The 25,223-nt window shown below is 47.9% G+C and overlaps 1 protein-coding gene and 1 long non-coding RNA gene across 3 annotated transcripts in view; one reads left to right on the plus strand and one right to left on the minus strand.

The window, feature by feature from the left end:
* Window positions 1-11,834, minus strand: part of LOC142465547 (uncharacterized) — a 77,911-nt gene extending 66,077 nt beyond the window's left edge. Inside the window, exon 1 of the long non-coding RNA XR_012787918.1 lies at window positions 11,746-11,834. This is a non-coding gene — a long non-coding RNA (uncharacterized LOC142465547). The remainder of the gene's footprint in view (window positions 1-11,745) is intronic.
* Window positions 1-25,223, plus strand: part of LOC142465546 (allantoinase, mitochondrial-like) — a 124,729-nt gene that overhangs the window by 33,213 nt on the left and 66,293 nt on the right. For both annotated transcript variants that reach the window (XM_075569537.1, XM_075569538.1), the window contains 2 exons: window positions 21,955-22,106; window positions 23,317-23,431. In XM_075569537.1, the coding sequence (XP_075425652.1) occupies window positions 21,955-22,106; window positions 23,317-23,431 (267 nt within the window). The remainder of the gene's footprint in view (window positions 1-21,954; window positions 22,107-23,316; window positions 23,432-25,223) is intronic.

The raw sequence follows: 25,223 nt of genomic DNA on the forward strand, positions 1-25,223 counted from the left end.
ACCTCACATCACCCCCTCTGCACCTCACATCACACCCCTGCACCTCACATCACCCTCCCCTGCACCTCACATCACCCTCGCCTGCACCTCCAATCACCCCCTCTGCACCTCACATCACCCCCACTGCACCTCACATCACCCTCCCCTGCACCTCCAATCACCCTTGCCTGCACCTCTAATCACCCCCCCTGCACCTCACATCACCCCCTCTGCACCTCACATCACCCCCTCTGCACCTCACATCACCCTCCTCTGCACCTCCAATCACCCTCGCCTGCACCTCCAATCCCCCTCCCCTGCACCTCCAATCACCCTCCCATGCACCTCCAATCACCCTCCCCTGCACCTCCAATGACCAACCCCTGCCCCTCAAATCACCCTCATCTGCACCTCCAATGACCCCCCCCTGCACCTCCAATGACCCCCCTGCACCTCCAATCAAAAGAATGTATAATTCCTAGGACACACACACACACACACACACACACACACACACTGAGACTCAGTGAGCAGCGTGGCACCGCAATGGAGGACAGGACAGCACCAGGTGAGGCAGTGACATGTACTTGGCTGCAGTAGTAACTTGACTTGCAAGTTGGGGGCACTTGAGAGCGCTCGTGCGCGCGCACAGCACGCTCCACCAGTCATCCAATCCTCTGCTGCAGAGGAGCTTGCTGTTTTACTTCCCCCTCCATCCCACGTTGTGGGTGGGGGGGGCAGAGGGAGCAGGGGGGGAGCGGGCCCTGCGCATGCGTGCCGGGAAGGGAATCGCCGCCATTATGTTGTGCAGGCCTGCTTTATATTAATGCTTAAAAATGCGTGTCCTGTTATTATTATCATCATTAGGCCCAGTTGCTGTAATTGAGAAGTTTATATATGTCTATATATATTTATATATGGTCAATTGTATACTGACATGTCCTGAGAAACACCCTATGTAGTCCATACAATTTATATTATTATGTATATTATTATTGAATTTTGATGTATTCAACATGGAATTATGATGTATTCATATTTTCATCTGTATTCTCATTTTTTCTCCCCAATTTTTTGTTATTAGTTTATTAGTCCATTTATTATCCCTCATTTTATTATCCCTCATTTTATGATTTTTTTTACTTTCCTGATCTCATTTTTTGATCTCATCGATCTATTAATAAGGCTGTTTGGGTCTGATTCATTAATTAATTAATCATATATTCTCTATTTGATGGATGGGTGTATGTTTATATCTGTCTATACTCTAAATTCTAAAGTATCCATCCTTATTGTCTCTTTTTAAATGATAATGTGTATACATCAAATCCAACTCCAGATTCCTCCTGCTCTATGAGGCATAGAAGGCTTAATACCATTAACAATTGATCGTGGTATATAAGGTATACAAGGGAGGGGGGTGTCATACTCCTGACGAAGCCAACTGTCCTATTGGCGAAACGCGTAGTGTTGACCCGCCCAGGAAGAGAGAGGATTGGTGCTGGTAGCTGTCCATCACAAGCCTTACCGGAAGTGACGCGACGGAGTTCCCTGAGGAGACCGGAAGTGACGTATCGCACTGGAGACAGTGCCGGAGGTGGTCTCTGAACGCTGCGGTGTGGGGAAGAGAACAGACGGCCACACATACAGGGGTCATGGAGCGGAGGCAGTGTGGTAAGCTGCGGCACTATCCCCATCATTCCACATTCCCTTTGAGTGATAAATGTTGTTTTTACATTTTTACATTGTAAGTGTGCATTTTTAAGCATTAATATAAAGCATCCTTTTTGTACCATTGATCTGCACTATGGAGATTTTTCTTTATTTTTCCATGCCCTAATCGACCTGACTTCTGAGCGAGAGCCTTATCCTGTCTGCATCTAGAAGATTTCATAGATTCCACGTTACCTGTTATTGCCTTTACAGTACTACTATCTTGTGAGTAGGCTGCACAGAAGAGCCACATAACCATCACATTTTTCACTTTGAATTTACTGTCTGCACTTAGATTGTTTTTTCTGTTGTTTTTCTCCTTTATGCTCCCCCTGGGTTGTGAGAATATACTCTTTTTGACATTTGCCAAATAACAAGTTGACCCACATTGGAGCAAAGACTAATACATTGGGGGTTATTCATTAAACTACGATAGTGGCGACTGGGCACTATCGCATGGAAACTTCCATTGACAACAGTAAGAGGTTCCACTATCATAGTTTAATGGATAGCCCTCATTGATGCCAAGAGGTGAAAAATGAAAATGCCCCAAAATTGCCTTAGTGCATAGCTTCCATAGAACCTTGTAATGTTATGTCAGTGAGAAAGGGGGTCATGTATCAATGACTCCTGGCTGTAATACTTGGCCCTAAGGAGTAACTTTAACATGGGTTGAATTTGATGGACATATGTATTTTTTCAACCTCATTTACTACACTATGTAACTATTTGTAACTAAGCAACTATGTAACTTAACAGTAAGAACATTGCCCATGAAGGGGACTTTGGCAGAACGGCCTGTAGTCGAAGTCAGACAATAGTCCACGTGTGCAGTTTCAGGTTAAAGCAAATGTTGAGTGGTTTTATTTCTTCACAGCATAACTAAACATTTGGGCACACTGTCCCTTTAAGGCAAAACAAAACGTATAAAAAGAACACCTACTCCCCATTGAGAGAACTTGCTAAACACTTCAAGCCCTATCTATCGGGCTGGCTTTGTCCAGTTCCCAACCCCTAAACATACAACACAATAGTCAAGGAACAATATCAAAGTTCTTACTGTGTCTTTGTGTGGGATTCTCTGTCCCTTAGAGAGAGGGTAGGAAATCCATCTGGATAGCAGCTTGCACAAGACAGCTCTGTAGTCTGAGTCAGTCACCTTCTACAAGCATTAGCTTCCTTATCAAGCTGGTTTTCAGCTGTCTCCGCTTACTTCCTGATTGCCGAACTATTCTTACTGGGTTAACCTTCTGACTACTGGATGAAGAACTCAGATGTATGTTTCCCAGGCATAATTATCAGTACCTGACTTCACCCTGTCACATACCTCCCCTGTTTATGTGTGGCTGGGGCCCCACATGGCTGAAGCCCAACACTCCACTCCTTCTCGCGACAAAAAAAAAATCGGCATTTCCATGCTCCTCCCAGGCCTATGCTGTCTATTAAAAGAGAAGGGCTGGAGGGCCAAATACAACCGGGTCAACCTCGAGTTTGTGTCCATCATGGTGTTTAATCATTTCAAGGGTGCGTGGTCAGGGACCAGGGTGAAGTGTACCCAGGCAACATAATGCCTCAAGGCCTCAATTGCCCATTTTACAGCGAGGCACTCTTTCTCAATGACAGAATATCTCACTTCCCTTGGGAACAGCTTCCGGCTGATGAACAATGTGGGGTGTTCAACACCATCAAATTGTTGGGACAGAACTGCTCCCAGTCCTACCTCGGAGGCATTTGTCTGAATTATGAAGGCAATCAGTAGAAGTATATCTGGCACACATCTGACTTGGATGAATAGGGTAAATAGCCGGTGCTCGCTGGATCAGGGGATGTCCTGCAGGTCCCATGTATAGGCACAGTAGAAAAGAAGATCCTGGCACTCGGTCTTTGCAAAATGAAGATTTAATCACAGCCAAAAAGTCCAACGTTTCAACTGCACATGCAGTCTTTCTCAACCTTGAGAAAGACTGCATGTGCAGTTGAAACGTTGGACTTTTTGGCTGTGATTAAATCTTCATTTTGCAAAGACCGAGTGCCAGGATCTTCTTTTCTACTGAATTATGAAGGGCTCCTTAAAATGTGGGCTCTGAAGAGCGGGGCCCTCTGACAGGCATTTCTTTAACGTATCAAAGGCGCTTTGGTACTCCCAAGACCATCTAACTTGGGTTCGGGCACTCTTTTTTGTTAAATCTGTTAGAGGTGCTGTAATCTCTGAAAATCTGGTATAAACCGCCTGTAGTACCCTGCTAACCCCAAAAGGGAGTGGACCTGCGTCTTTGTCTATGGGGTTGGGACTTCCTTTATGGTGGCCACCTTGCTGGCTAGTGGCCTTACTATCCCTCCCCCAACGGCATAGCCCAAATATTTTGTAGTGGCTTTTACCAGGTCACATTTTTTTGGATTGGCAGTGAGCCCTGCTTCTATTAAGGACATTAGGACTGCCCTTAACCTTTTCATATGGAACTGCCAGTGCCTACTATAGATGACAATGTCATTCAAGTAGGCAGCAGCACAAGCCCTATGGGGTCGTAGTACTTTCTCCATTAATCTTTGGAACGTGGCTGGAGCCCCATGTAACCCAAACGGCATAGTGACGAATTGGTATAAACCGAGAGGGGTGGCAAAGGCAGTTTTGCACTTGGATTCCTCTGATAAAGGTATCTGCCAATGTAATTTCATGAGGTCTAGGGTGGAGATATACTCTGCTTTACCAAGGGAGTCAAGCAATTCATCTACCCTTGGCATTGGGTATGCATCGAATCTGGATACGGCATTTATATTTCGGAGGTCCACGCAAAACCTCACCTTCCCATCTGGTTTAGGGACCAACACTATAGGAATATACCATTCGCTGGGGGACTCTATGATCACACCCAATTCCAACATGTCTATTATCTCCCTCTCTACAAGGTCTTTTCGGCCTTCTGGCAATCTGTAGGGACGGGACCGTACTTTTACGCCAGGTTCTGTCTCAAACATATTGGACACTAAATCAGTCTGCCCTAGCAGCTCGGAAAATACATCTGGAAACTGGTCACATAATTCTAGTAGGTCTGACCTTTGTTCCGTTGTTAACTGCTCTGCCATAGGGACCTGATGGTCATTGTAACTACTACCCTTTGGAGGCTGTGGACCAAAATCGGTCTCTCCTTCCATAGTGTACCTATAGATGAATAACGATCTCATCGTTTTCCAGGGTTTCAGGAAATTGACGTGGTAGATTTGTTTACCCTTCCTGTACCCTGGTTGAGAGATCTCATAGTTCACCTCCCCGGTGCGGCGTAGAACTTGGAAAGGACCCTGCCACTTCGCAAGGAGTTTACTATCTGAAGTCGGTAATAGCAGCATCACTTGGTCCCCAGGTTGGAAGACCCTTATGCGGGCATTGTGGTTATACTGCCTCTCTTGACGTTCTTGAGCAGACTTAAGATTTTTCTTAGCAAACCAACCTATCATGTCTTGGCGGTTTCGCAGGTCTATGACATACTGAAGGGTATTCTTGTTGGGAGAGGGCCCCTCCTCCCAGGATTCCTTCACTAGGTCCAGAATACCCCACGGCTGACGTCCATATAGGAGCTGAAACGGGGAGAAGCCTGTGGAGGCTTGGGGAATTTCTCATACCGCAAACAATAGGAAAGGGAGAAGTTCATCCCAAGCTCGCTTTTAAGTGTCCAGAAACTTCCTAAGCATGGTTTTTAAAGTGCTGCTAAACCTCTCTACCAATCCATCAGTCTGAGGATGGTAGTCCGAGGTCCGGACGGATTTACCCTTCAATAACTTCAGGACATCCTGCATTAACTTCGCCATGAAGTTTGTTCCCTGGTCGGTTAACATTACCTGGGGCAGTCCTACCTGAGAGAACAGCTCTAACAGCCTGTGAGCTACCTGTTTAGCAGTGGCTGATCTCAGAGGGAAGGCCTAAGGATATCTGGTGGCATCATTTACGACAACTAGTATGAACTTATGTCCCTTCGCAGAGTGTTCTAAAGGTCCTACTAGATCTACACCAATCCTTTCGAATGGGACCGAGACCAAGGGCAGAGGAACCAAGGGAGCCGGCTTCTGTCCCTTTTGGCATTCAGGACATGTCTCACATAGTCACCATGTATGTCTGGCCAGTAGAACCGGGACGAGATGCGGTCCGTGGTCTTATCTCTGCCCAGATGACCACCCCATGGGAGAGTATGGGCTAGGGTAAACACTGTTTTAATAAAAATGTAGGGACTAATATTTGTCGAATGACCTCCCCTGTTTGTGTAACCTTATTCACACGATATAGGATGTCATTCAGTAGTTCGAAATGTGGAAACACCCTTACACCTTGTTCATTTACTATGTTATCGTTGACCCTTACTATCTTCTCATATTGTCTAGCCAGAGCTGGGTTTTCCCTCTGCCTCTGACGTAAGTCAGGAAGAGCCAGGTCTGGCAAAATTCCAATATCTGTCTGTTCCCCGTCCTGGTCATTTCCCGCCATGACTTGCAGTTTGTTGGGCTGACTAAGTTTACTTAGAGTCCCAGCCTTTCTTAACCAGTCGTCTTTTTCCGCAAGTCTCTGTTTACGCGTCTATAGGACACGGTGTCTATGGGGAAAAATCTATGGGGAAAGGGGGAACAAGTCCCCGGGTTTCTCTGGTACCGGAGAAGTAGGCTCTGTCTGAGCAAGGGCCAGCAATGTTCTGTAGTAGGGCCACTCTTGGCCAAGTAGAACAGGGGCAGGTAACCAGGGAGCAACTCCTACTAGCAGTCTAGCCTCTCGATCATTGATGCGGAGGAAGATGTTCGACGTCCGGTATTTCTTTGTATCCCCATGGATACATTCGATATTCCATGGAGAGTCATAGGATAGTGTTTGGAATTAGGCCCTCTAAGATCAGGGTTTTTCCAGATTCCGAGTCCACCAGGGCGTTTACGGTTTTCCCCTCCACCGATGCTGGGACCAACCCCAGATCGTGGTCCCCTCAGAGAGAAGCAGTGGCAATGGTTCTGCCATAGGAACAGTCCATCTCATCCTCTCCTGAGTCACCAAACTCGGTCGTTAGCCGGGCCTCTCGACGGGGATCGGTGTTCGGACCTCTCCGCTATAGGAAGGGATCCTCCACCGAATGGGTGACGGGAGTCCAGGGTCTCGGGGAATACTGTTGGTGGTGTCCTCCCTTTGGTGATCCAATGGCCTCAGATCCGGGTCGAGTGTCTCTGCGAGAGTTTGTACCAGGGCCCCTCCAAGATGGAAAAGGGTCTTACGATCGGGTTGACTGGACATCCCGAGCTGCCAGACCCCTCTATTGTCTGCTCTCCTGCCTCTTGCATCACCGGAAGCAGCTGGTGTTTACACAGGCCGATCCCAGCTTCCCTCTTGGCTGTCGTCCCAAAGAAAGTTTTCCACCAAGCGGACCGCTGAATCTAGGGAAGTTACAGCATGCATTTTTACCCAGGAGCGGGAGGAGGGGGCCAGTATGAACTGCTTGAGCACAAACTGTTCAAGTATCTCTGCCTTGGTATGCTTCTCTGGATGTATCCACCTGGTACATAAGTCTACTAAGCGGTGGGCTACGACCCGGGGTCTGTCTCTGTTTGTGTATTTTATCATCCGGAACCACTGTTAATAGGTCTCTGGAGGGAGGCCAAGGCGATCGAGAATAGCAGCCTTTAGTCGCTGATAGTCCATGGCCTCGTCTGCCGGAAGAGCCTGGTTGTAACGCCTGTATGCCCGCAGACCTGGCCAGTCCCCAGTACTGAGGTGGGTAAGGGTATAACACGCACCCACAGCAGTGAGGGCGTGCCCGGAGTGTGGTAGTTGCGTTGCCGGGCCTGTAGAGAAAAGGTTAGCAGATAATTGCAATGTCCAGGGTATGAGAGTTTGGATAGTAATGTCCGTGTGCCAGAGTTCAGGGGTAATAGAGATCAGCGTAATCAAGTCCATAAGCCAGGGTTCAAGGATAGGAGAAGGCAGCGTAAACGTATCCGAATGCAGGGTCCAAGGGCAGGAGAAAGCAGGGTTATCCAATTCAAAGCAGAGTTCAAGCCAGGGATATCCAAAGGTAAACAGGAGCAGGAAACAGCACTGAAAGAGACAAGAGAGCCAAGCATAGGGACTGCACACACAAGGGTCACAAGAAGCTATGCAGAGCAATGAGCTAGAGAACAGACAGGGATTATAAAGGAGGGAGCACCAATGGGAGAGAGAGGAGGAGCAGAGGGCAGAGTGAGGGATTGAGCACCAATGGGAGAGAGAGGAGGAGCAGAGGGTAGAGTGAGGGGTTGCAGAGATAGGTCAGAAAGAGTGAGGGAGGAGACAGGTAAATCAGACAGGGAAATGGCTTGCACACTATGAGAGGCGGAACCAGGGCTCAGGGAAGACCTACAAGTGGAGCGTGTGCGCACGCCTTGTGTAAGGGCTGGATGCGTGCGCACAGTGTGTGCCAGGGAGCGCAAGGAGCGACGCGCCGTGGGGGTGCCCGCCACGGGCGGTGAGAGGGCAGGAGGTGCAGCTGGAGAAGGTAATGTGACGGGAGAGGGAATAGAGCGGCGCCGCGGGAGTGCCGCGGGAGGGATCAGGAGTCTGGGGATAAACGCGCACCTTGCGGGGAACGCGCGTGACAGCTGGATGTGCATCCGGAGAGGGCGCAGAGGAACGGGTGCAGGAGGAGTAAGGGAGAGATGTACGAGGAAGCAGAGGAGAAGGGCCAGAGGCAGGGAGAACAGGGGTGACGGGGACACATTGAGAGGCAGGAATCCCCTGAACTGTCACAGTATCCCCCCCTTGAGGATCAATCTCCGGGCGATCCTGCCATGGCTTCTGGGGGAATTTTCGATGAAATTGCCAGAGGAGTTTGGGGGTGTGAATATGACGAGAAGAAATCCATGAACGCTCCTCTGGACCATACCCCTTCCAATGAACGAGGAACTGTAAGTTGTTTCTGGACCAACGAGATTCAATTATGGAATGCACCTCATATTCTTGCTGTCCGTGAATGGTCACAGGGTTTGGTTTACGAGAAGGGTCTGGAAAGTGGGAGCTTTGGAATAAAGGTTTGAGCAGGGACACGTGGAAAACAGAAGGAATCCTCATGGTGGGAGGAAGTGCCAAGCGATAAGCGACTGGGTTAATTTTCTCCAGTATCTTGAAGGGACCCAAGAATCTCGGGGACAATTTCAGAGACGAGGTCTTGAGCCTTATATTTTTTGAAGACAACCACACTCTGTCTCCGCGTTTAAATGAAGGACCCGGTTGGCGTCGTCGATCTGCCTTGGTTTTTTCCCTTGAGACGGCAGTTTGTAGAGTCTTCAGAATCTTCCTCCTAGAGACATGGGAATCCGCTGCGGGAACACCAGAAGGGAGGGAGGAGAGGGGAAGGCTGCTAGGGTGGAATCCAAAATTAATGAAGAAAGCTGATTCTTGCGTAGATTCATTTTTCAGAGAGTTAATAGCAAACTCGGCCCATGGTAAAAGATCCACCCAGTTGTCTTGAGACTCAGAGACGAAACATCTGAGATACTGCTCTAAGGTCTGATTCATTCTTTCCGTTTGACCGTTGGTCTGAGGGTGATATCCAGAAGAAAATAGAAGGGAAATCCCAAGTCTCTGGGAAAACGCACGCCAAAATTTAGAGATGAATTGAGAAACTATGTCAGGATCAATTGAAATAGGCACATCGTGTAATCTGAAAATTTATTTAGAAAAAATATCAGCCAAAGTAGCAGAATTAGGGAGGCCCTTGAGGGAATAAAGTGTGAATGCTTGGAAAATCTATCTACCACAAGAAGAATGGTATTCATTCCTTTAGAATTGGGAAGCTCAACAATAAAGTCCATAGAGATATGTTTCCAAGGTTGCTCCGGGATGGGAAGAGGCATGAGAAGACCTGAAGGTTTGTGATGAGCGGATTTACTCGGGGTGCAGACCGGACAAGCTTTGGTGAAATCAAAAATGTCTTTGTTCATCCCAGGCCAGCAAAAGGTCCTTTTAATAAGATCCGCTGTTCTCTTGAAGCCTGGATGGCCGGCAGATCTAGAAGAATGTCCCAAAGAAGAATTTTGTGGCGAAAACTTGGAGCTGCGTATAAGCGTCCCTCAGGCACCTTAAGTCTCCTGGGGATGTGAACCGGGGCTTTGTTGATTTCATCCAAAATATCAAAATTGTTGGCAGAAATTATGCACTTGGCGGGGAGAATCGATTCAGCGGATTCATTGGAGTCATTCTCCGTGGCGAACTGGTGAGAGAGAGCATCTGCTTTGATATTTTTGGTACCGGGAATATAAGAAATAGTATAGTTGAAACGGAAAAAAAACAGAGACCAACGAGCCTGACGAGACCCTAAACGTCAAGCCCAGATTTTTATGATCGGTGAAGATGGCAACAGGCTCCTTGGTACTTTCGAGAAGATGCCTCAATTCCTGAAGAGCCAATTTTATGGCCAGTAGCTCACGATTCCCAACATCATAATTTCTCTCGGCAGACGAGAATTTCTGAGAAAAAAAACTGCAGGGATGGAGCTTCTCCTGGGGAGAGGATGTTTGAGAGAGTACTGCACCGGCTCCTACATCAGAGGTGTCAACTTCTAACGTGAAGGGAAGCGAAGTATCAGGATGCCGTAGGACGGGTGCAGAGACGAAGGCCTTTTTGAGAAACTCGAAGGCATCAATGGCTTCAGGAGACCAAGTCGTAGGGTCAGCACCCTTTTTAGTCAGGGTGGTGATGGGTAGAGCAATGGAAGAAAAATTACGGATGAACTTCCGGTAATAATTGGCAAAGCCAAGAAAGCGCTGCACGGCCTTGAGAGAATTTGGCAGCGGCCAGTCGAGGACAGATTAAAAATTTTCTGGGTCCATAGAAAAACCCTGGTTAGAGATAATATATAGCCTAGGAAGGCTGTGGACGTTTGGTGGAACAAGCATTTCTCCATCTTGGCGTATAAGCGATTAGCACGAAGCCTAGAGAGTACCAGTTTGGTATGGCGAATGTGCTCTTCTAAATCCTTAGAGAAAATGAGAATGTCATCCAAATATACGATAACAAATGTTCCTAACACGTCCCGAAATATATCGTTCATGAACTCTTGGAAAACGGCAGGAGCATTGCATATCCCGAAAGGCATCACTAGATACTCATAATGTCCAGATCGCGTATTAAACGCGTTTTTCCATTCATCCCCTTCTCTTATACGGATGAGATTATATGCCCCTCTTAGATCGAGTTTGGAGAAGATGGAGGCTCAGAAATTAGGGGAAGAGGATATCGTTTTTTTACCGTAATTTTGTTGAGTCCGCGAAAGTCGATACAGGGTCTTAGGGATCCATCCTTCTTCTTCACGAAGAAGAAGCCTGCCCAAGCGTGGGAGGTTGAGTTGCGGATGAATCCTTTCTCCAAATTTTTTGGGATGTAAGACGTCATAGCCTCAGTTTCAGGAACGGATAAAGGATATGACTTCGACTTCGGGAGAATGGTTCCTGAATTAAATCAATCGGACAATCGTAGGGATGATGGGGAGGCAGTACCTCAGCTTGAATTTTGTTGAAAACATCCAGGAACTCGTGATACACCTTCGGCAGAATAGAAAAGTTGTAAGGAACGGAATCCACACCAGCAAGCACAGCAACAGGAGGAGTGGTAGCCGGCGGCTCAGGAGAAGAAGACCATTGGATAGGTAAGGTGTCGGCCCAATCTATGCATGGATTGTGGAGCTGCAGCCAAGGCAATCCTAGAATTACCTGAACCGTGGGAGAATGGAAGATATCAAAAACTATTACCTCCTTATGGCCATCTGCCGTGGTCAACGTAAGCAGAATGGACTCCCAGATGATGAAGGTTGACTGAAGCGGGCGTCTGTCGATAGCTTCAAGTCCAATAGGTGCCTTTCTCTTGACCAAAGGAATTTGATTCTCAGAGGCGAAGGTGTGATCCAAGAAGTTGCCGCCAGACCCGGAGTCAATGAAAGCTTTTACTTCTAATAGAAGGTTAGGGCCTGTCAGCGTTACAGGAAGCAAGAGTTTATTTGGGATGTCCTTAGGGAGAGAGGGGCAAGAAGAGATTGTACCCAGCAAAAGCCCCTCTACCTTTACTGGGTGTTCCCGTTTCCCGGCTTCAGGGGACAGTTCCGAAGCCGATGTTCTGGGGAACCACAATAGAAACAGAGGCCCTTCTGACGACGTCTCATTCTCTCCGCAGCCTGTACTTGTTGGCTACTGATTTGTATCGGTTCAGGAGCGTCCATAGCCAGGAAGGTCGAAGCCGGAGACCTGTGAGAGACAGAGGGATGAAGAGAACGGGAACAGTGTCACTCATAACGTCTGTCACGGGAACTTGTGAGAGGCCTATATTATACCCCAAAATACCTGGGTTGAACTGAACACGGCTGAGATATGATAAAATATAATTTATTCCTTGAAAAAGGTGAACACACAAGATATACAAATAACAGGCAAAATATACACTTACTTAAGGGGTTTGGACAAGAAAGCCATCAGGATACAGGATTGGCAATTTATTCCATAACGCATGTTCAGATGTAGTCATCACGGAAAGCACAAAAGACAACCGAGAATAGGACTGACACTGATTTATATGCAATTCCAGTCATAAATCAGTGGTGAGGTTGACAGTCTTACCCCAGAGTAAAACTCCTCCCACCCCAGGACGTTTAAAAACTGCTTTTCCTATCTAAATGAACTCATAACTTCAGTTCAGTAGTACTTACTGGCACGCAAGACATATTAATACATTCCGGCACGCATGACTCTCCCAATGAGACTAAATATTAATGTGTAATACTAAAATTAAGAGAGATATTAATATCTGTCTCTTAGTACTTGCTAGACATCATCTGTGTGTGTAATCATTAATTGCGGCTCGGTCCCACGGATACACACATGTAACTCGTAGCATGTTCAGCCGAGGACATCTCATGGTATTCTTATATTTAATAAGGTCACTCATTCTGATATCTCCTTCTGTAACCGCACCCCTGGCCCCCATAAAACCCCTTGTCAAGAAATGCTTTGAAGCTGGGCCTCCTGTGTAGAGAACGTTTGTCACAGGTGCTATATTTCACACCCAATGCCCCAGACATTGCCCTTACCTGTCTCTACCAGCAATATACCCTTGGCCTGCAACTATGTGTTAACATACACCAAACCCCCTCTGTACTTTTCACACCCAACTTCAATCAAGCCTTTTGAAGCCCAGATATTTCTGAAAAGATACCACACATATTTGTATTTTCCTAAAACTGTAGCTCATTAACCCCTTAAGCCCCAGTGTGTGTGTGGTGCAGACACTTACAAGGTGATAATACATTGTAACAGGGGAACACATATTTTCATGTTGCAGCAAGGTAAAAAGCACATTACTGGACCACAGTCCAGTTAACCCCTTGTTTCCCAAGTGAGAGCAGGTGGTGGCCAAATTGGGTGTAACCCCTTTAATACTGGGCTAAACCCCCTCTCCCATGACAACGTCATTCTTGGGTACGTTGATCCATACGTATGCTGAGAGTAATCAGTTGTTCCAGGGTGGTCGGCCGGGCGTGAGTTGCGAGATCATCTTTTAACGTATCAGACAGACCGTGCCAGTAAGCTGCGGCAAGTGCCTCGTCGTTCCATTGAGTCTCTGCGGCGAGAGTGCAGAACTCTATAGCATATTTAGCAGCGGACCTTCGTGCCTGTGAGATGTGAAACAGAGAAAAGGCGGCCATCTCCCGGTGTGCGGGAATGTAAAACACTTGTTGGAATGCATGCCTAAATTTAGGGTAATCTTGGGTCAACTCAGGTTTGTGCTCACAGAGGGGAGAAGCTGAAGCGAGGGCGTCACCGATTAATAAGGCGTAAATGTAGGCCACCTTGGTATGGCCGGTAGGGAAAAGAGAGGGGGACATTTCAAATTGCACCTCGCATGGGTTTAGGAGTCCGCGGCAAGCGAAAGGGTCCCCATCGTACCGGTTGGGAGGTGGTATACGTGGTCCTGAGTTACCGTAGGTCACTGAGACAGGAGGTGATGGAGCCACTGGGGTTTCCTGAAGAGACAGGTTAGCAAGCTGTTGTGAAACAGTGGTTAACTGGCTACTGACAAATTGTAATTGTTCCAAGGAAACGCCTTGGCCCACCTCAGGGGGGTCTGCATTTGTTGGGCTCTGCATAATGTAACGCCTGTATGCCTGCAGACCTGGCCAGTCCCCAGTACTGAGGTGGGTAAGGTTATAACACGCACCCACAGCAGTGAGGGCGTGCCCGGAGTGTGGTAATGCATTGCCGGGCCTGTAGAGAAAAGGTTAGCAGATACTTGCAATGTCCAGGGTATGAGAGTTTGGATAGTAATGTCCGTGTGCCAGAGTTCAGGGGTAATAGAGATCAGCGTAATCAAGTCCATAAGCCAGGGTTCGAGGATAGGAGAAGGCAGCGTAAACGTATCCGAATGCAGGGTCCAAGGGCAGGAGAAAGCAGGGTTATCCAATTCAAAGCAGAGTTCAAGCCAGGGAGATCCAAAGGTAAACAGGAGCAGGAAACAGCACTGAAAGAGACAAGAGAGCCAAGCATAGGGACTGCACACACAAGGGTCACAAGAAGCTATGCAGAGCAATGAGCTAGAGAACAGACAGGGGTTATAAAGGAGGGAGCACCAATGGGAGAGAGAGGAGGAGCAGAGGGTAGAGTGAAGGGTTGAGCACCAATGGGAGAGAGAGGAGGAGCAGAGGGTAGAGTGAGGGGTTGCAGGGATAGGTCAGAAAGAGTGAGGGAGGAGACAGGTAAATCAGACAGGGAAATCGCTTGCACACTATGAGGGGCGGAACCAGGGCTCAGGGAAGACCTACAAGTGGAGCATGTGCACGCGCCTTCTGTAAGGGCTGGATACGCGTGCACAGTGTGTGCCAGGGAGCGCGGGGAGCGACACGCCGCTGGGGCGCCCGCCACGGGCGGCGAGAGGGCAGGAGGCGCAGCTGGAGAAGGTAACGTGATGGGAGAGGGAATAGAGCGGCGCCGCGAGCGCTGAGTGCCGCGGGAGGGATCGAGAGTCAGGGGATAAATGCGCACATTGCGGGGAATGCGCGTGACAGCTGGACATGCGTCCGGAGAGGGCGCAGAGGAACAGGTGTGGGAGGAGGAAGGGAGAGATGAACGAGGAAGCGGAGGAGAAAGGCCAGAGGCAGGGAGAACAGGGGTGACGGAGACACATTGAGAGGAAGGAATCCCCTGAACCGTCACAGGTACCTTAAATCTCCTTGGAATATGAGCCTGGGCTTGATTGATTTCGTCCAAGATGTCGAAAAATGTTGGCGGAAATAATACACTTAGCAGGAAGAATCGACTCCGAGGATTCGTTAGATTAATTCTCGCTGGAGAACTGACGAGATAAAGCATCGGCCTTGATATTCTTGGTACCCGGAATGTAAGAAATGGTGTAATTGAACCTCGAAAAGAACAAAGCCCAACGAGCTTGATGGGATCCCAAACGACGAGCCCCTTCGATGTACAATAAGTTTTTGTGATCGGTGAGAATGGCTACTGGCTTTTTGGTACCTTCGAGGAGATGTCTCCATTCTTGGAGGGCCAATTTGATGGCCAGCAGCTCGCGGTTCCCGACATCATAATTTCTCTCGGCCGAAGAAAACTTTCTGGAAAAGAATCCACACGGATAGAGTTTTTCCTGTGGGGAAGATCTCTGGGAAAGCACTGCACCGGCTCTGACATCTGAAGCATCTACTTCGAGGGTAAACAGAGGGGAAGTGTCCGGATGCCGAAGGATAGGGGCGGACACAAAGTCTCTTTTGAGAAAGTCGAAGGCTTTGATGGCTTCAGGGGACCAAACAGTCAGATCAGCACCTTTCTTGGTCAGAGCAGTGATTGGTAGAGCTATAGTAGAAAAATTACGGATGAATTTCCGATAGTAATTGGCAAAGCCAAGGAAGCACTGCACGGTCTTGAGAGAGTTCGGCAACGGCCAATCGAGTACAGACTTCAATTTCTCGGGGTCCATGGTAAAGCCTTTGTCAGAAATAATATATCCCAAGAAGGCTGTGGAAGATTGATGGAACAGACATTTCTCCATTTTCGCGTAGAGGCGATTAGCACGAAGCCGAGAGAGAACCAACTTGGTATGGCGAATGTGCTCCTCCAAGCTTTTAGAGAAAATGAGGATGTCGTCTAAATATACAATGACGAATGTACCCAACACGTCCCGGAAGATATTCATGAATTCTTGGAACACCGCAGGGGCATTGCAAAGGCCGAATGGCATCACTAAGTACTCGTAATGTCCCGAACGCGTGTTAAACGCGGTTTTCCATTCCTCCCCGTCTCTTATACGAATAAGATTGTAGGCTCCTCTAAAATCGAGTTTTGAGAAAATAGAGGCTCCTTGTAAACGGTCGAAAAGTTCTGAAATCAGAGGAAGGGGGTACCGTTTTTTTTAGCGTAATTTTGTTTAGGCCCCGGAAGTTGATACAAGGTCTCAAAGAGCCATCCTTCTTTTTCACGAAGAAGAAGCCTGCCCCGGCGGGGGAGGTGGAATTCCGGATGAACCCTTTCTTAAGATTCTCCTGGATGTATGCCGTCATCGCTTCCATCTCGGGCACAGACAATGGGTAAGATTTAGACTTGGGGAGAATGGTTCCAGGAATCAAATCAATGGGACAGTCATAAGGGCGTCTCTCTTCAGCCTGAGTTTTATTGAAGACATCTAAGTATTCATGGTATACCTTCGGCAAGGCAGAGTGAGAAGATGAGGTAGTGTCGAGGCCAGCAAGCATGGCAACAGAAGGAGAAACCGTCTTCTCTGAGGAATCAGCCCATTGAATCGGCAAAACATTGGTCCAATCAATACGCGGGTTGTGAAGCTTCAGCCACGGCAATCCCAGAATAACCTGGACAGTAGGGGAATGGAAAACATCGAAGACCATTACCTCGGTATGACCATCCGCGGTTGTCAGGGTAAGTGGAATGGATTCCCAAATGATGAAGGCTGGTTGAAGCGGTCGACCATCAATGGCCTCAAGGCCGATGGGTGATTTTTTCTTGACCAGCGGGATTTGGTTGTTGCAAGCGAAGGCGTGATCAAGGAAGTTGCCACCAGACCCGGAGTTGATGAACGCTTAAACTTCTATTTGGAGATCAGGACCCACAAGAGTTATGGGAAGGAGTATCTTCTTCAGTAGTTCCTTAGGGAGAGAGGGGCAAGGAGAAATAGTACCCAGTAGAAGCCCCTCTACCTTTTCTGGGTGTTCCCGTTTCCCGGTTTCAAGCAGCATTGACGAAGTTGGTGTTCTGGGGAACCGCAGTAATAGCAGAGACCCTTCTCCCAACGTCGTGCTTTCTCAGCGGCTCGAAGCTGTTGGCTACCAATTTGCATTGGTTCGGGAGCGTCCAATGCAGGGAAGGGCAGTGGAGGATACCTACGGGAAACAGGCAAGGGTGAGAGACAACGAGAGCGGTGACGCTCGTGGCATCGTTCTTGAGTGCGCTGATCAATCCGGATACTGAGAGCGATGAGTTCTTTGAGAGATGAAGGCAGGGCATGAGCTGCAAGGTCATCCTTGAGAGATTCGGACAAACCATGCCAGTATGCCGCGGTGAGAGCTTCATCGTTCCACTGGGTCTCTGCAGCGATGGTGCGGAACTCCACCGCGTATCTTGCAGCTGACCTACGAGCCTGGGAGAGATGGAATAAAGAGCAAGCAGCAGTCTCCCTACGCGCTGGTGTATCAAAAACTTGTTGGAACTCATGTCGGAATTTGAGATAATCTTGGGTTAAGTCTGATCTGGGTTCCCAGAGGGGAGAAGCCCAAGAGAGGGCGTCGCCAGGGTGTAGGGCATAGACGTAGGCCACCTTGGAACGACCAGTAGGGAAGTGGGACGGGGACATTTAGAATTGGACCTCGCACTGATTCAGGAATCCTCGACAAGCGAGGGGGTCCCCGTCATACCGGTTGGGGGTGGAATACGTGGTCCCGGATTACTTGGTAGTTGCGTTGCCGGGCCTGGTGAGTAAGAGTTAACGTTATACTTGCTGAGTCCGGGGCGCCAGAGGTCGGAGGGTATAAGTCCAAGAGCCAGAGTTCAGGGATGGAGAGAGCAGCGTAGTGATGTCCGAAAGCCTGGGGTCAAGGGCAGGAGAAGGCAGCGTAGTCAAAGTCCAAAGCAGAGTTCAAGTTCAAACCAAGGGAATCCAAACAGGGGCAGTGTGGGCGGACGCTCACAGAGGTATGCAAGGGAGACTGATTAGGGTGAAATTAATGTATGTGGTTATGGGGCAAGAGTCCCAAAAACAGTGCTCAATCTCGTTCAGAACTTCAGTAGATAATAAAAATCCTTATTTTGTTGTGGAGTCAGCCTATAAGCATAACTTTTTAGGTATTGGACCCAGTGCTTAATACATGAATCTATCACATATGACAAATAACATGAATGAGGGTTAACGTACCGTTACTTTGTAGGATTGCGCCCTACATAACCCTTGCCGCACTGTTACCGGTCATCCAGTCTCAATGAAGGGAGACATACAATACTCACATATGGCTGTTCTCCTGTGCGTGCATCCACGCTCGGTGTGCAATATAACAGTAGGAAGGATCCGAAGATTCCAGCGGTGCACAGCTTGTAGAGATGAGAGACCAGCAAGGTGTAGATTAAAAATGAAATTTTATTGAAAAAACATATGGTATGGGGGACACACTGTGACGCGTTTCGGACCTGCGTGGTCCTTAATCATAGAGCTCTGACGCAGGTCCGAAACGCGTCAGAGTGTGTCCCCCATACCATATGTTTTTTCAATAAAATTTCATTTTTAATCTACACCTTGCTGGTCTCTCATCTCTACAAGCTGTGCACCGCTGGACTCTTCGGATCCTTCCTACTGTTATGGTGAAATTAAACAAGCCTTTTATTGCGCCTTTTCCTTAACATCAGGAAACCATCCAAACAAGGGGTAAACAAAGCTTCTATTCACTTGGAAGTATTTCTAGTGAAATACTATGCGGTTCACAACTCCCTTAGATAAGCATGTCTCCCAGACCCAAACATATAGCATGAAATTAACAGATATAAAAAGTCTTGTAAATAAAAGTCTTATCTGTTCCTTGTGGTTTGGAGGGAAAATCATCTCTGTCCCTGGTTCAGCTCCCTTTTCCTCATGGTGTGTCAGCATTCAGGTTTAGAAGTTTCCCCTGTGTCTTGAAAGCAGCTCTGCTGTTTCTTCTGGCAGGGCTCAAGACAAGTTGTGAGAGTCAAAGACAATCTCTGCTCTGTCTCCAAAGTTCAGCTCAGGTGTCAGCTAAGGAGTCTCACTTCCTGTCTCAAAAGACAGGCTTTTGTAAGCAATTTAATCAGGCAGGTGGTGTTTGTTAATTGACTACCAGCAGTTAACCACCACACTGCTGGATTAGAGGCACATTACTTGAGCAGGGATAACTCCCCTGTTACAGGCAGGGACAGGAACCAGAGCTGAAACAGACAAGGTAGCTAGGCATAGACACTGCACACACAGGAGCTACAGGAAAGCTACTGTATGCAGAGCAAGGTATGACAGGACAGACTGGGGTTATAAAGGAGGGAGGACAAATAGCAGGAAGGGGTGGAGCAGGGGTTTGTCTGGGAGCTTGCAGGAATAGGTGTGTGAGAGCAGGGGAGGAGACAGTGAGGTAATCTAGAGTAATGGCCTGCAGCCTGCGGGGGGTGGAGCCGGTACCTGTGGAGGGTTGGTAAGTAGAGCGGGTGCGCGTGCCCTCTGTAACACAGTCACGCGCGCGCGGTGCGCGAGAACCAGAGCGTGGGGGAAGCATCACAGAGGAGGTGCTCGGCTGGGGAGTATGAGAGGGAGAAGGAGCGGAGGAACCAGGTAGAGAAACGGAGGTACGCCGAGCGGCGTGAGTCCCCTGACGGGACACCAGGGACCGGGAAAGCCCGCACACAGTGAGGGGACTGCGCATGCATGCAGAACATAAACCGGAGCGTGCCGAGCGTGCCGTGAGGGACTGAGGCGGAGATTGGGAAGGCAAGGGAATGGAAGGGTTAGGAGGAGGAAGCAAGGTGACGGGGACACGCTGGGAAGAGCGAGTCCCCCGATCCGTTACACTGGTAGGCTGCCTGAGCTTCTCCTATGAGGAGTGGAGCCAGAGTCGTTACCCAGCGATCAACTGTCCAGCCGTGGGCTGTGGCTACCCTTTCAAAAGTGGGCCTTCTGTTGGCTTGATTTTAGGCAGCATCACCGGTGGGTTATTTGGAATCCCTGGTCTGACTGAAGCTGGACCTGGAGCCAGAATTTGGAGGAGCTTTTCTGTGATGAGCCTGCCACTCATCTCACTGGGCTTGTCGCTCAGGTTGCCGGACCTGCATCTCATCTCGCTGGGCTTGCTGGTAGCCTGAGGTAAGCAACATAATGCTTTGTATTATCCTGTTATTTCTCTAATTAACCCTAGAAGACTGTGTCGTAAAGAACACAGACAGACGTCAGCTACAAAAGAGGGGCGTTTGTCACAACCTTTACGGGAGCACCGGGTGAATATCATCGTATGTTTAGTGGCATTTGGACTGCACACAGTTTTTGATGCCCTATGGTTGTGGAACGGACGTACTACTCTTAAAGGGGGTTGTCAGAAACACATAAGTATTGTGATGCAATTGAGGAATTTGTATCTGTATATTAAAAGCTAATGTATTTATGAAGGCATTATTCTATTTAAAGTGATATTCTGTTACAGTGTGTTAATGTTTATCACTTGTATCCATGATACTAACTGTACATATACTGTAGGCCCTAAAGATAATATAGGGTGATGTTATTTGAACAGTGATATATCATTGGGGGGGATAACCGATTACTTTTGGATATAAGGAGGTTGTTCATGATATTTATCCATTAATCCTCAATACAAATGGAGATTTAATCAACACCTTCTTATGCACTTTATATTCAGTGCATTGCTATTATTGTATTGTGTAGGATGTTTTAGGATTTGTGTTTAATGCTTTTCTGTCACCTATAAATATCCCATTTTGATCCAGAATTTAGAGTGCTGTATGGGTACTTTCCTTTCTCTATCTTTGTAAATAATGTTACATTTTTCTCTCAATATGTAATAAAAGTGATTAAGAGAGGCGCTAACACCCTTAAGTGCTTACTAGTGACATAAAATGTGATATATAAAATATAATAACAAGTGAATGATCAAGTGATATATAACAATAAGGTGTCACCCCCCTGCTTCTACCCCCCGGTGGGGTTATCTTCACTCAATCCAGGGGGAGCATGGGGAGTATAAGCACAAAACAACAATCTAAGTCTAAATGTACCTATATTAAAGCCCCTAGTGAAACTTGGCCCCTATGAGCAGCCTACTCACAAGAAGGTGGTAGTTTTCAAGCAGAGGTGTTTTCCTCCCAGCCATGGCCGTTACATTGTGCATTTCTGGTGGTACGATGAGTTATTACCGGTGGTACGATGAGTTATTACCGTTGGTACGATGAGTTATTACCGGTGGTACGATGAGTTATTACCGGTGGTACGATGAGTTATTACCGGTGGTACGATGAGTTATTACCGGTGGTACGATGAGTTATTACCGGTGGAACGATGAATTATTACCGGTGGTACGATGATTTATTACCGTTGGAACGATGAGTTATTACCGGTGGTACGATGAGTTATTACCGGTGGAACGATGAATTATTACCGGTGGAACGATGAGTTATTACCGGTGGTACGATGATTTATTACCGTTGGAACGATGAGTTATTACCGGTGGTACGATGAGTTATTACCGGTGGAACGATGATTTATTACCGGTGGTACGATGAGTTATTACCGTTGGTACGATGAGTTATTACCGGTGGTACGATGAGTTATTACCGGTGGTACGATGAGTTATTACCGGTGGTACGATGAGTTATTACCGGTGGTACGATGAGTTATTACCGGTGGAACGATGAGTTATTACCGGTGGTACGATGATTTATTACCGTTGGAACGATGAGTTATTACCAGGGGTACGATGAGTTATTACCGGTGGAACGATGAATTATTACCGGTGGTACGATGATTTATTACCGGTGGTACGATGAGTTATTACCGGTGGTACGATGAGTTATTACCGGTGGTACGATGAGTTATTACCGGTGGTACAGTGGTATTCTGTTATTTTGTGGATGTGGCATCAGTGTATTCTGGTGGTGGCACCTTGAGTGTGTGGTTGTGGAATAGTGGGATGCTGGTGGTTGCAAAGTAGTTTTCTGAAGGTGGCACAGCCGGTATCTGTTAACCCCTTCCTTTTCACCTCACAGGTCCTGGATGTCGGTGATCTGGTGGTCATGCCTGGAATTATTGACCCTCATGTACACGTCAATGAGCCAGGACGCACCGACTGGGAAGGTTACCAGACTGCCACTCGGGCTGCTGCTGCTGGTGGAATCACTACAATTGTAGACATGCCACTGTACGGAGAGTGTGCTAATGTAGGACTAATACATGGGGAGCGGTGGGGGAAATAGCCATTCCTAAAGGAGGACTGCTTCTGCACACTAACAGGCCTGTCACATGTCATTCATTTGGCATAAAGCTCATATATGACAAGATAGTTTCCTTATTTTTAGCACTGAGTTTCATTCTTACAATCTGAATTCCTTTCTTAAAATGACATTTTCTGTACAGATTTTGTAAATATTACTCATTTGAGTCCTTGGACTTTGACAGCTATTGATAGATTACAGACAGGGCTGTCTGTATACACAGATCACTCACAAAGGGTATAGCTTTGGCCCCTGATCAATATGCTTGGAAGCCATCTTCCCCTTGCTTGGGAAGATTTTGGGCCACATTCAAATGAATTAAGCTTATAGCCGGGATTCACTGACCTCCGATACAGGTTATTGCACCGTGACCTCACACTAAGTGAGGGGTGGGAAAGTGTGGCCTGCGTCCCGGCCAGGTGGTGCGGGTGACACAGACGAGGAGGCAGCAGTAGCTTGATGCCGGAGGAGACCGTGCTCGGGGGCAGAGGAGACAGCAGCGTTGCTGGAGCCCACCCAGCTGGTCCTAACATGAAAGTTAGGACTGACCGGAGTCGGGCCCAACTTCCATAATCACCGCCTGGTTGGGTTCCTCCGCAGCCTATTGTGTGACTAACATAATGGCTTCTTCAGTCAGTGTAACTCAGCAGCTACAATGTATCCTTATATTATTAAGGTATCATTGCTATTGTTACAGTTTACAGCACAAACTGCTGGGAATATTGGCAGCAAATGATCACAAATAGGAAAGTGTTGGAAATATCTTGCACTGCTTGGGAGGTGGGCTAACTCTGCTACAGGAATCAAAGGATACTTTAAAACTCAGTAAAATCGCATTACGAGTTGAATAATAACATTTTAAAAATACAGTAAGTGTGATCTAATATTACAGAACAGATTTATAAAAAAAAAAAACATATAAGATTTCACGTTTTCCTGCATTAATGTAGATTCTATTTTAAGTATGTGATCCGCGAAGCTTATGCAAGCTTACCTGCAGCCAAAATAATTGCCCGCCCCTGTGCTAAGTGCTAGTAAATGGCAGATAAAGCAGCAGAATCCGTATCGGAGGGCAGTGAACACCCCCCCTGCCCCCCAACCGCCCGTTAATCTCCCTGTGCCTTTGCGTATTTGCAGAAACAGCATCCCCCCCACTACTTCTGTCAGTAATTTCCGTACCAAACTGCAGGCGGCTGGAGGACAGTGCTACGTGGATGTCGCCTTTTGGGGCGGTGTGGTACCTGGAAATCAGGTAAGAAAACAAACGCACACCACCAAAGATAGAACACAGACCCTCCCCCCCTCCAACTCTGTGCTCTCGCCCCCTCTGACTCTGTGCTCTTGCCCCCCTTCTGACTCTGCGCTCTCGCCCCCCCTCTGACTCTGCGCACTCGCCCCCCACTCTGACTCTGCGCTATTGCCCCCTCTCTGACTCTCCGCTCTTTTCCTCCCTTCTGACTGCGCTCTCGCCCCCCCTCTGACTCTGCGCTCTCACCCCCTCTTACTCTGCGCTCTCGCCCCCTCTCTTACTCTGCGCTCTAGCCCCCCTCAGACTCTGCACTCTCTCGCCACCCTCTGACTCTGCGCTCTTGCCCCCTCTCTTACTCTGCGCTCTAGCCCCCCTCAGACTCTGCACTCTCTCGCCACCCTCTGACTCTGCGCTCTTGCCCCCTCTCTTACTCTGCGCTCTAGCCCCCCTCAGACTCTGCACTCTCTCGCCACCCTCTGACTCTGCGCTCTTGCCCCCCCCCCCTCTGAATCTGCGCTCTCGCCCCCCCCTCTGACTCTGTGCTCCCCCCCGACTCAGCGCTCTTGTATTAAGGCAGCAGAATAGGATTGAACTAATTCTCCCTGCCAGTGTTACACTCAGGAGATTGTGATACAGATGTAGTAGGGTTCACTGCTCCCGGCGATGTGGGCGAACAAGCACAGGTCCACCGCGCCCAGGACAGTGTCTGCCGCGATCGCGCTGCGGGGGGGGAGGGGGGAGAGGTCCCTGCTTCAGAATTAATCCTTTTGTGCCGCGACCACCACGGTACAGAAGGCAGTAAGTCTTAGCACATCTGTAAATGATCTTGAATGTTTTTGTGGCTGTTGTATCAAAGTCTCCCGGCACCCAAACTCTGAAAACCAAAAAGGTTGTTGCTTCCAAAGATGTTTTACTTTGATCAATCTGTTGCATAATATTTCTCGTTGGTTTGCCAAAGCGTTGCAACCAAGAGACTCTGATACACCCCTCCTGTGAAGTTTTTATTAAATTCAGCAAGGTCCCGCTTCTCGGCGATACCGAGAAGGGGGTCGCCATGTCTGCGCATGTGCAGAATGGGGAAGTTCAAGGTTGTGCATGCGCAGAACAGGGGTGCCGAGGTTGCGCATGTGCAGAACAGAGCTTGCGCATGCGCAGAACAGAGGAATTTTAGGTCTGCACATGCGCAAACGGTGAAAATCGCCGGTTCCGCTTTCCGACAATTTTTGCTTTGCGGCGGCCCTTAGAACGAACCCAGCACATGCCCGAGACCCTACTGTAGAGTTTCTGATGCTAAAGTATACATTTGTGTCAGTACTGTCCTTTTTGCTTTTGACCCAGCTGATCGGCCTCAGCTTGATAAAAGTTGCATGGATCAACCGAAATGTCAGATTTTGGCAATTAAAGTCATTTGCATAAGTCTGTTGTGTCCTCTTACTTCGTAATCATACTATGGCTTATTGGACTGATCAGGAGGGTCCTTTTTGAGTTGGAGCAATCGGCCATTGTTCATTTTTTGGTTTTGATATAGGAGTGCTTGGGGAATCCTCCTCCTCATATGGCTGCGATGTAGAGAACATCAGGAGGAGCTGGGCATGAATTAATACGTACACAGTAATACATTCTCAGTCATTTCCCCTTTTGTTGGCATTAGAAATCTGCAGTCGGAGGAGATGTAAAACTCTCTGGTTAAAGATTAGGTTCAAATTTTGACACAGCTGCAATCAGAAAATAAAAATCGTTTCATTTGTCATAACGTACTATCTATGTGCCCATGAGAAGCCTTATTAAACTCACC

Source organism: Ascaphus truei, chromosome 14 (genome assembly GCF_040206685.1).
Source record: "Ascaphus truei isolate aAscTru1 chromosome 14, aAscTru1.hap1, whole genome shotgun sequence".
Lineage (NCBI taxonomy): Eukaryota > Metazoa > Chordata > Amphibia > Anura > Ascaphidae > Ascaphus > Ascaphus truei.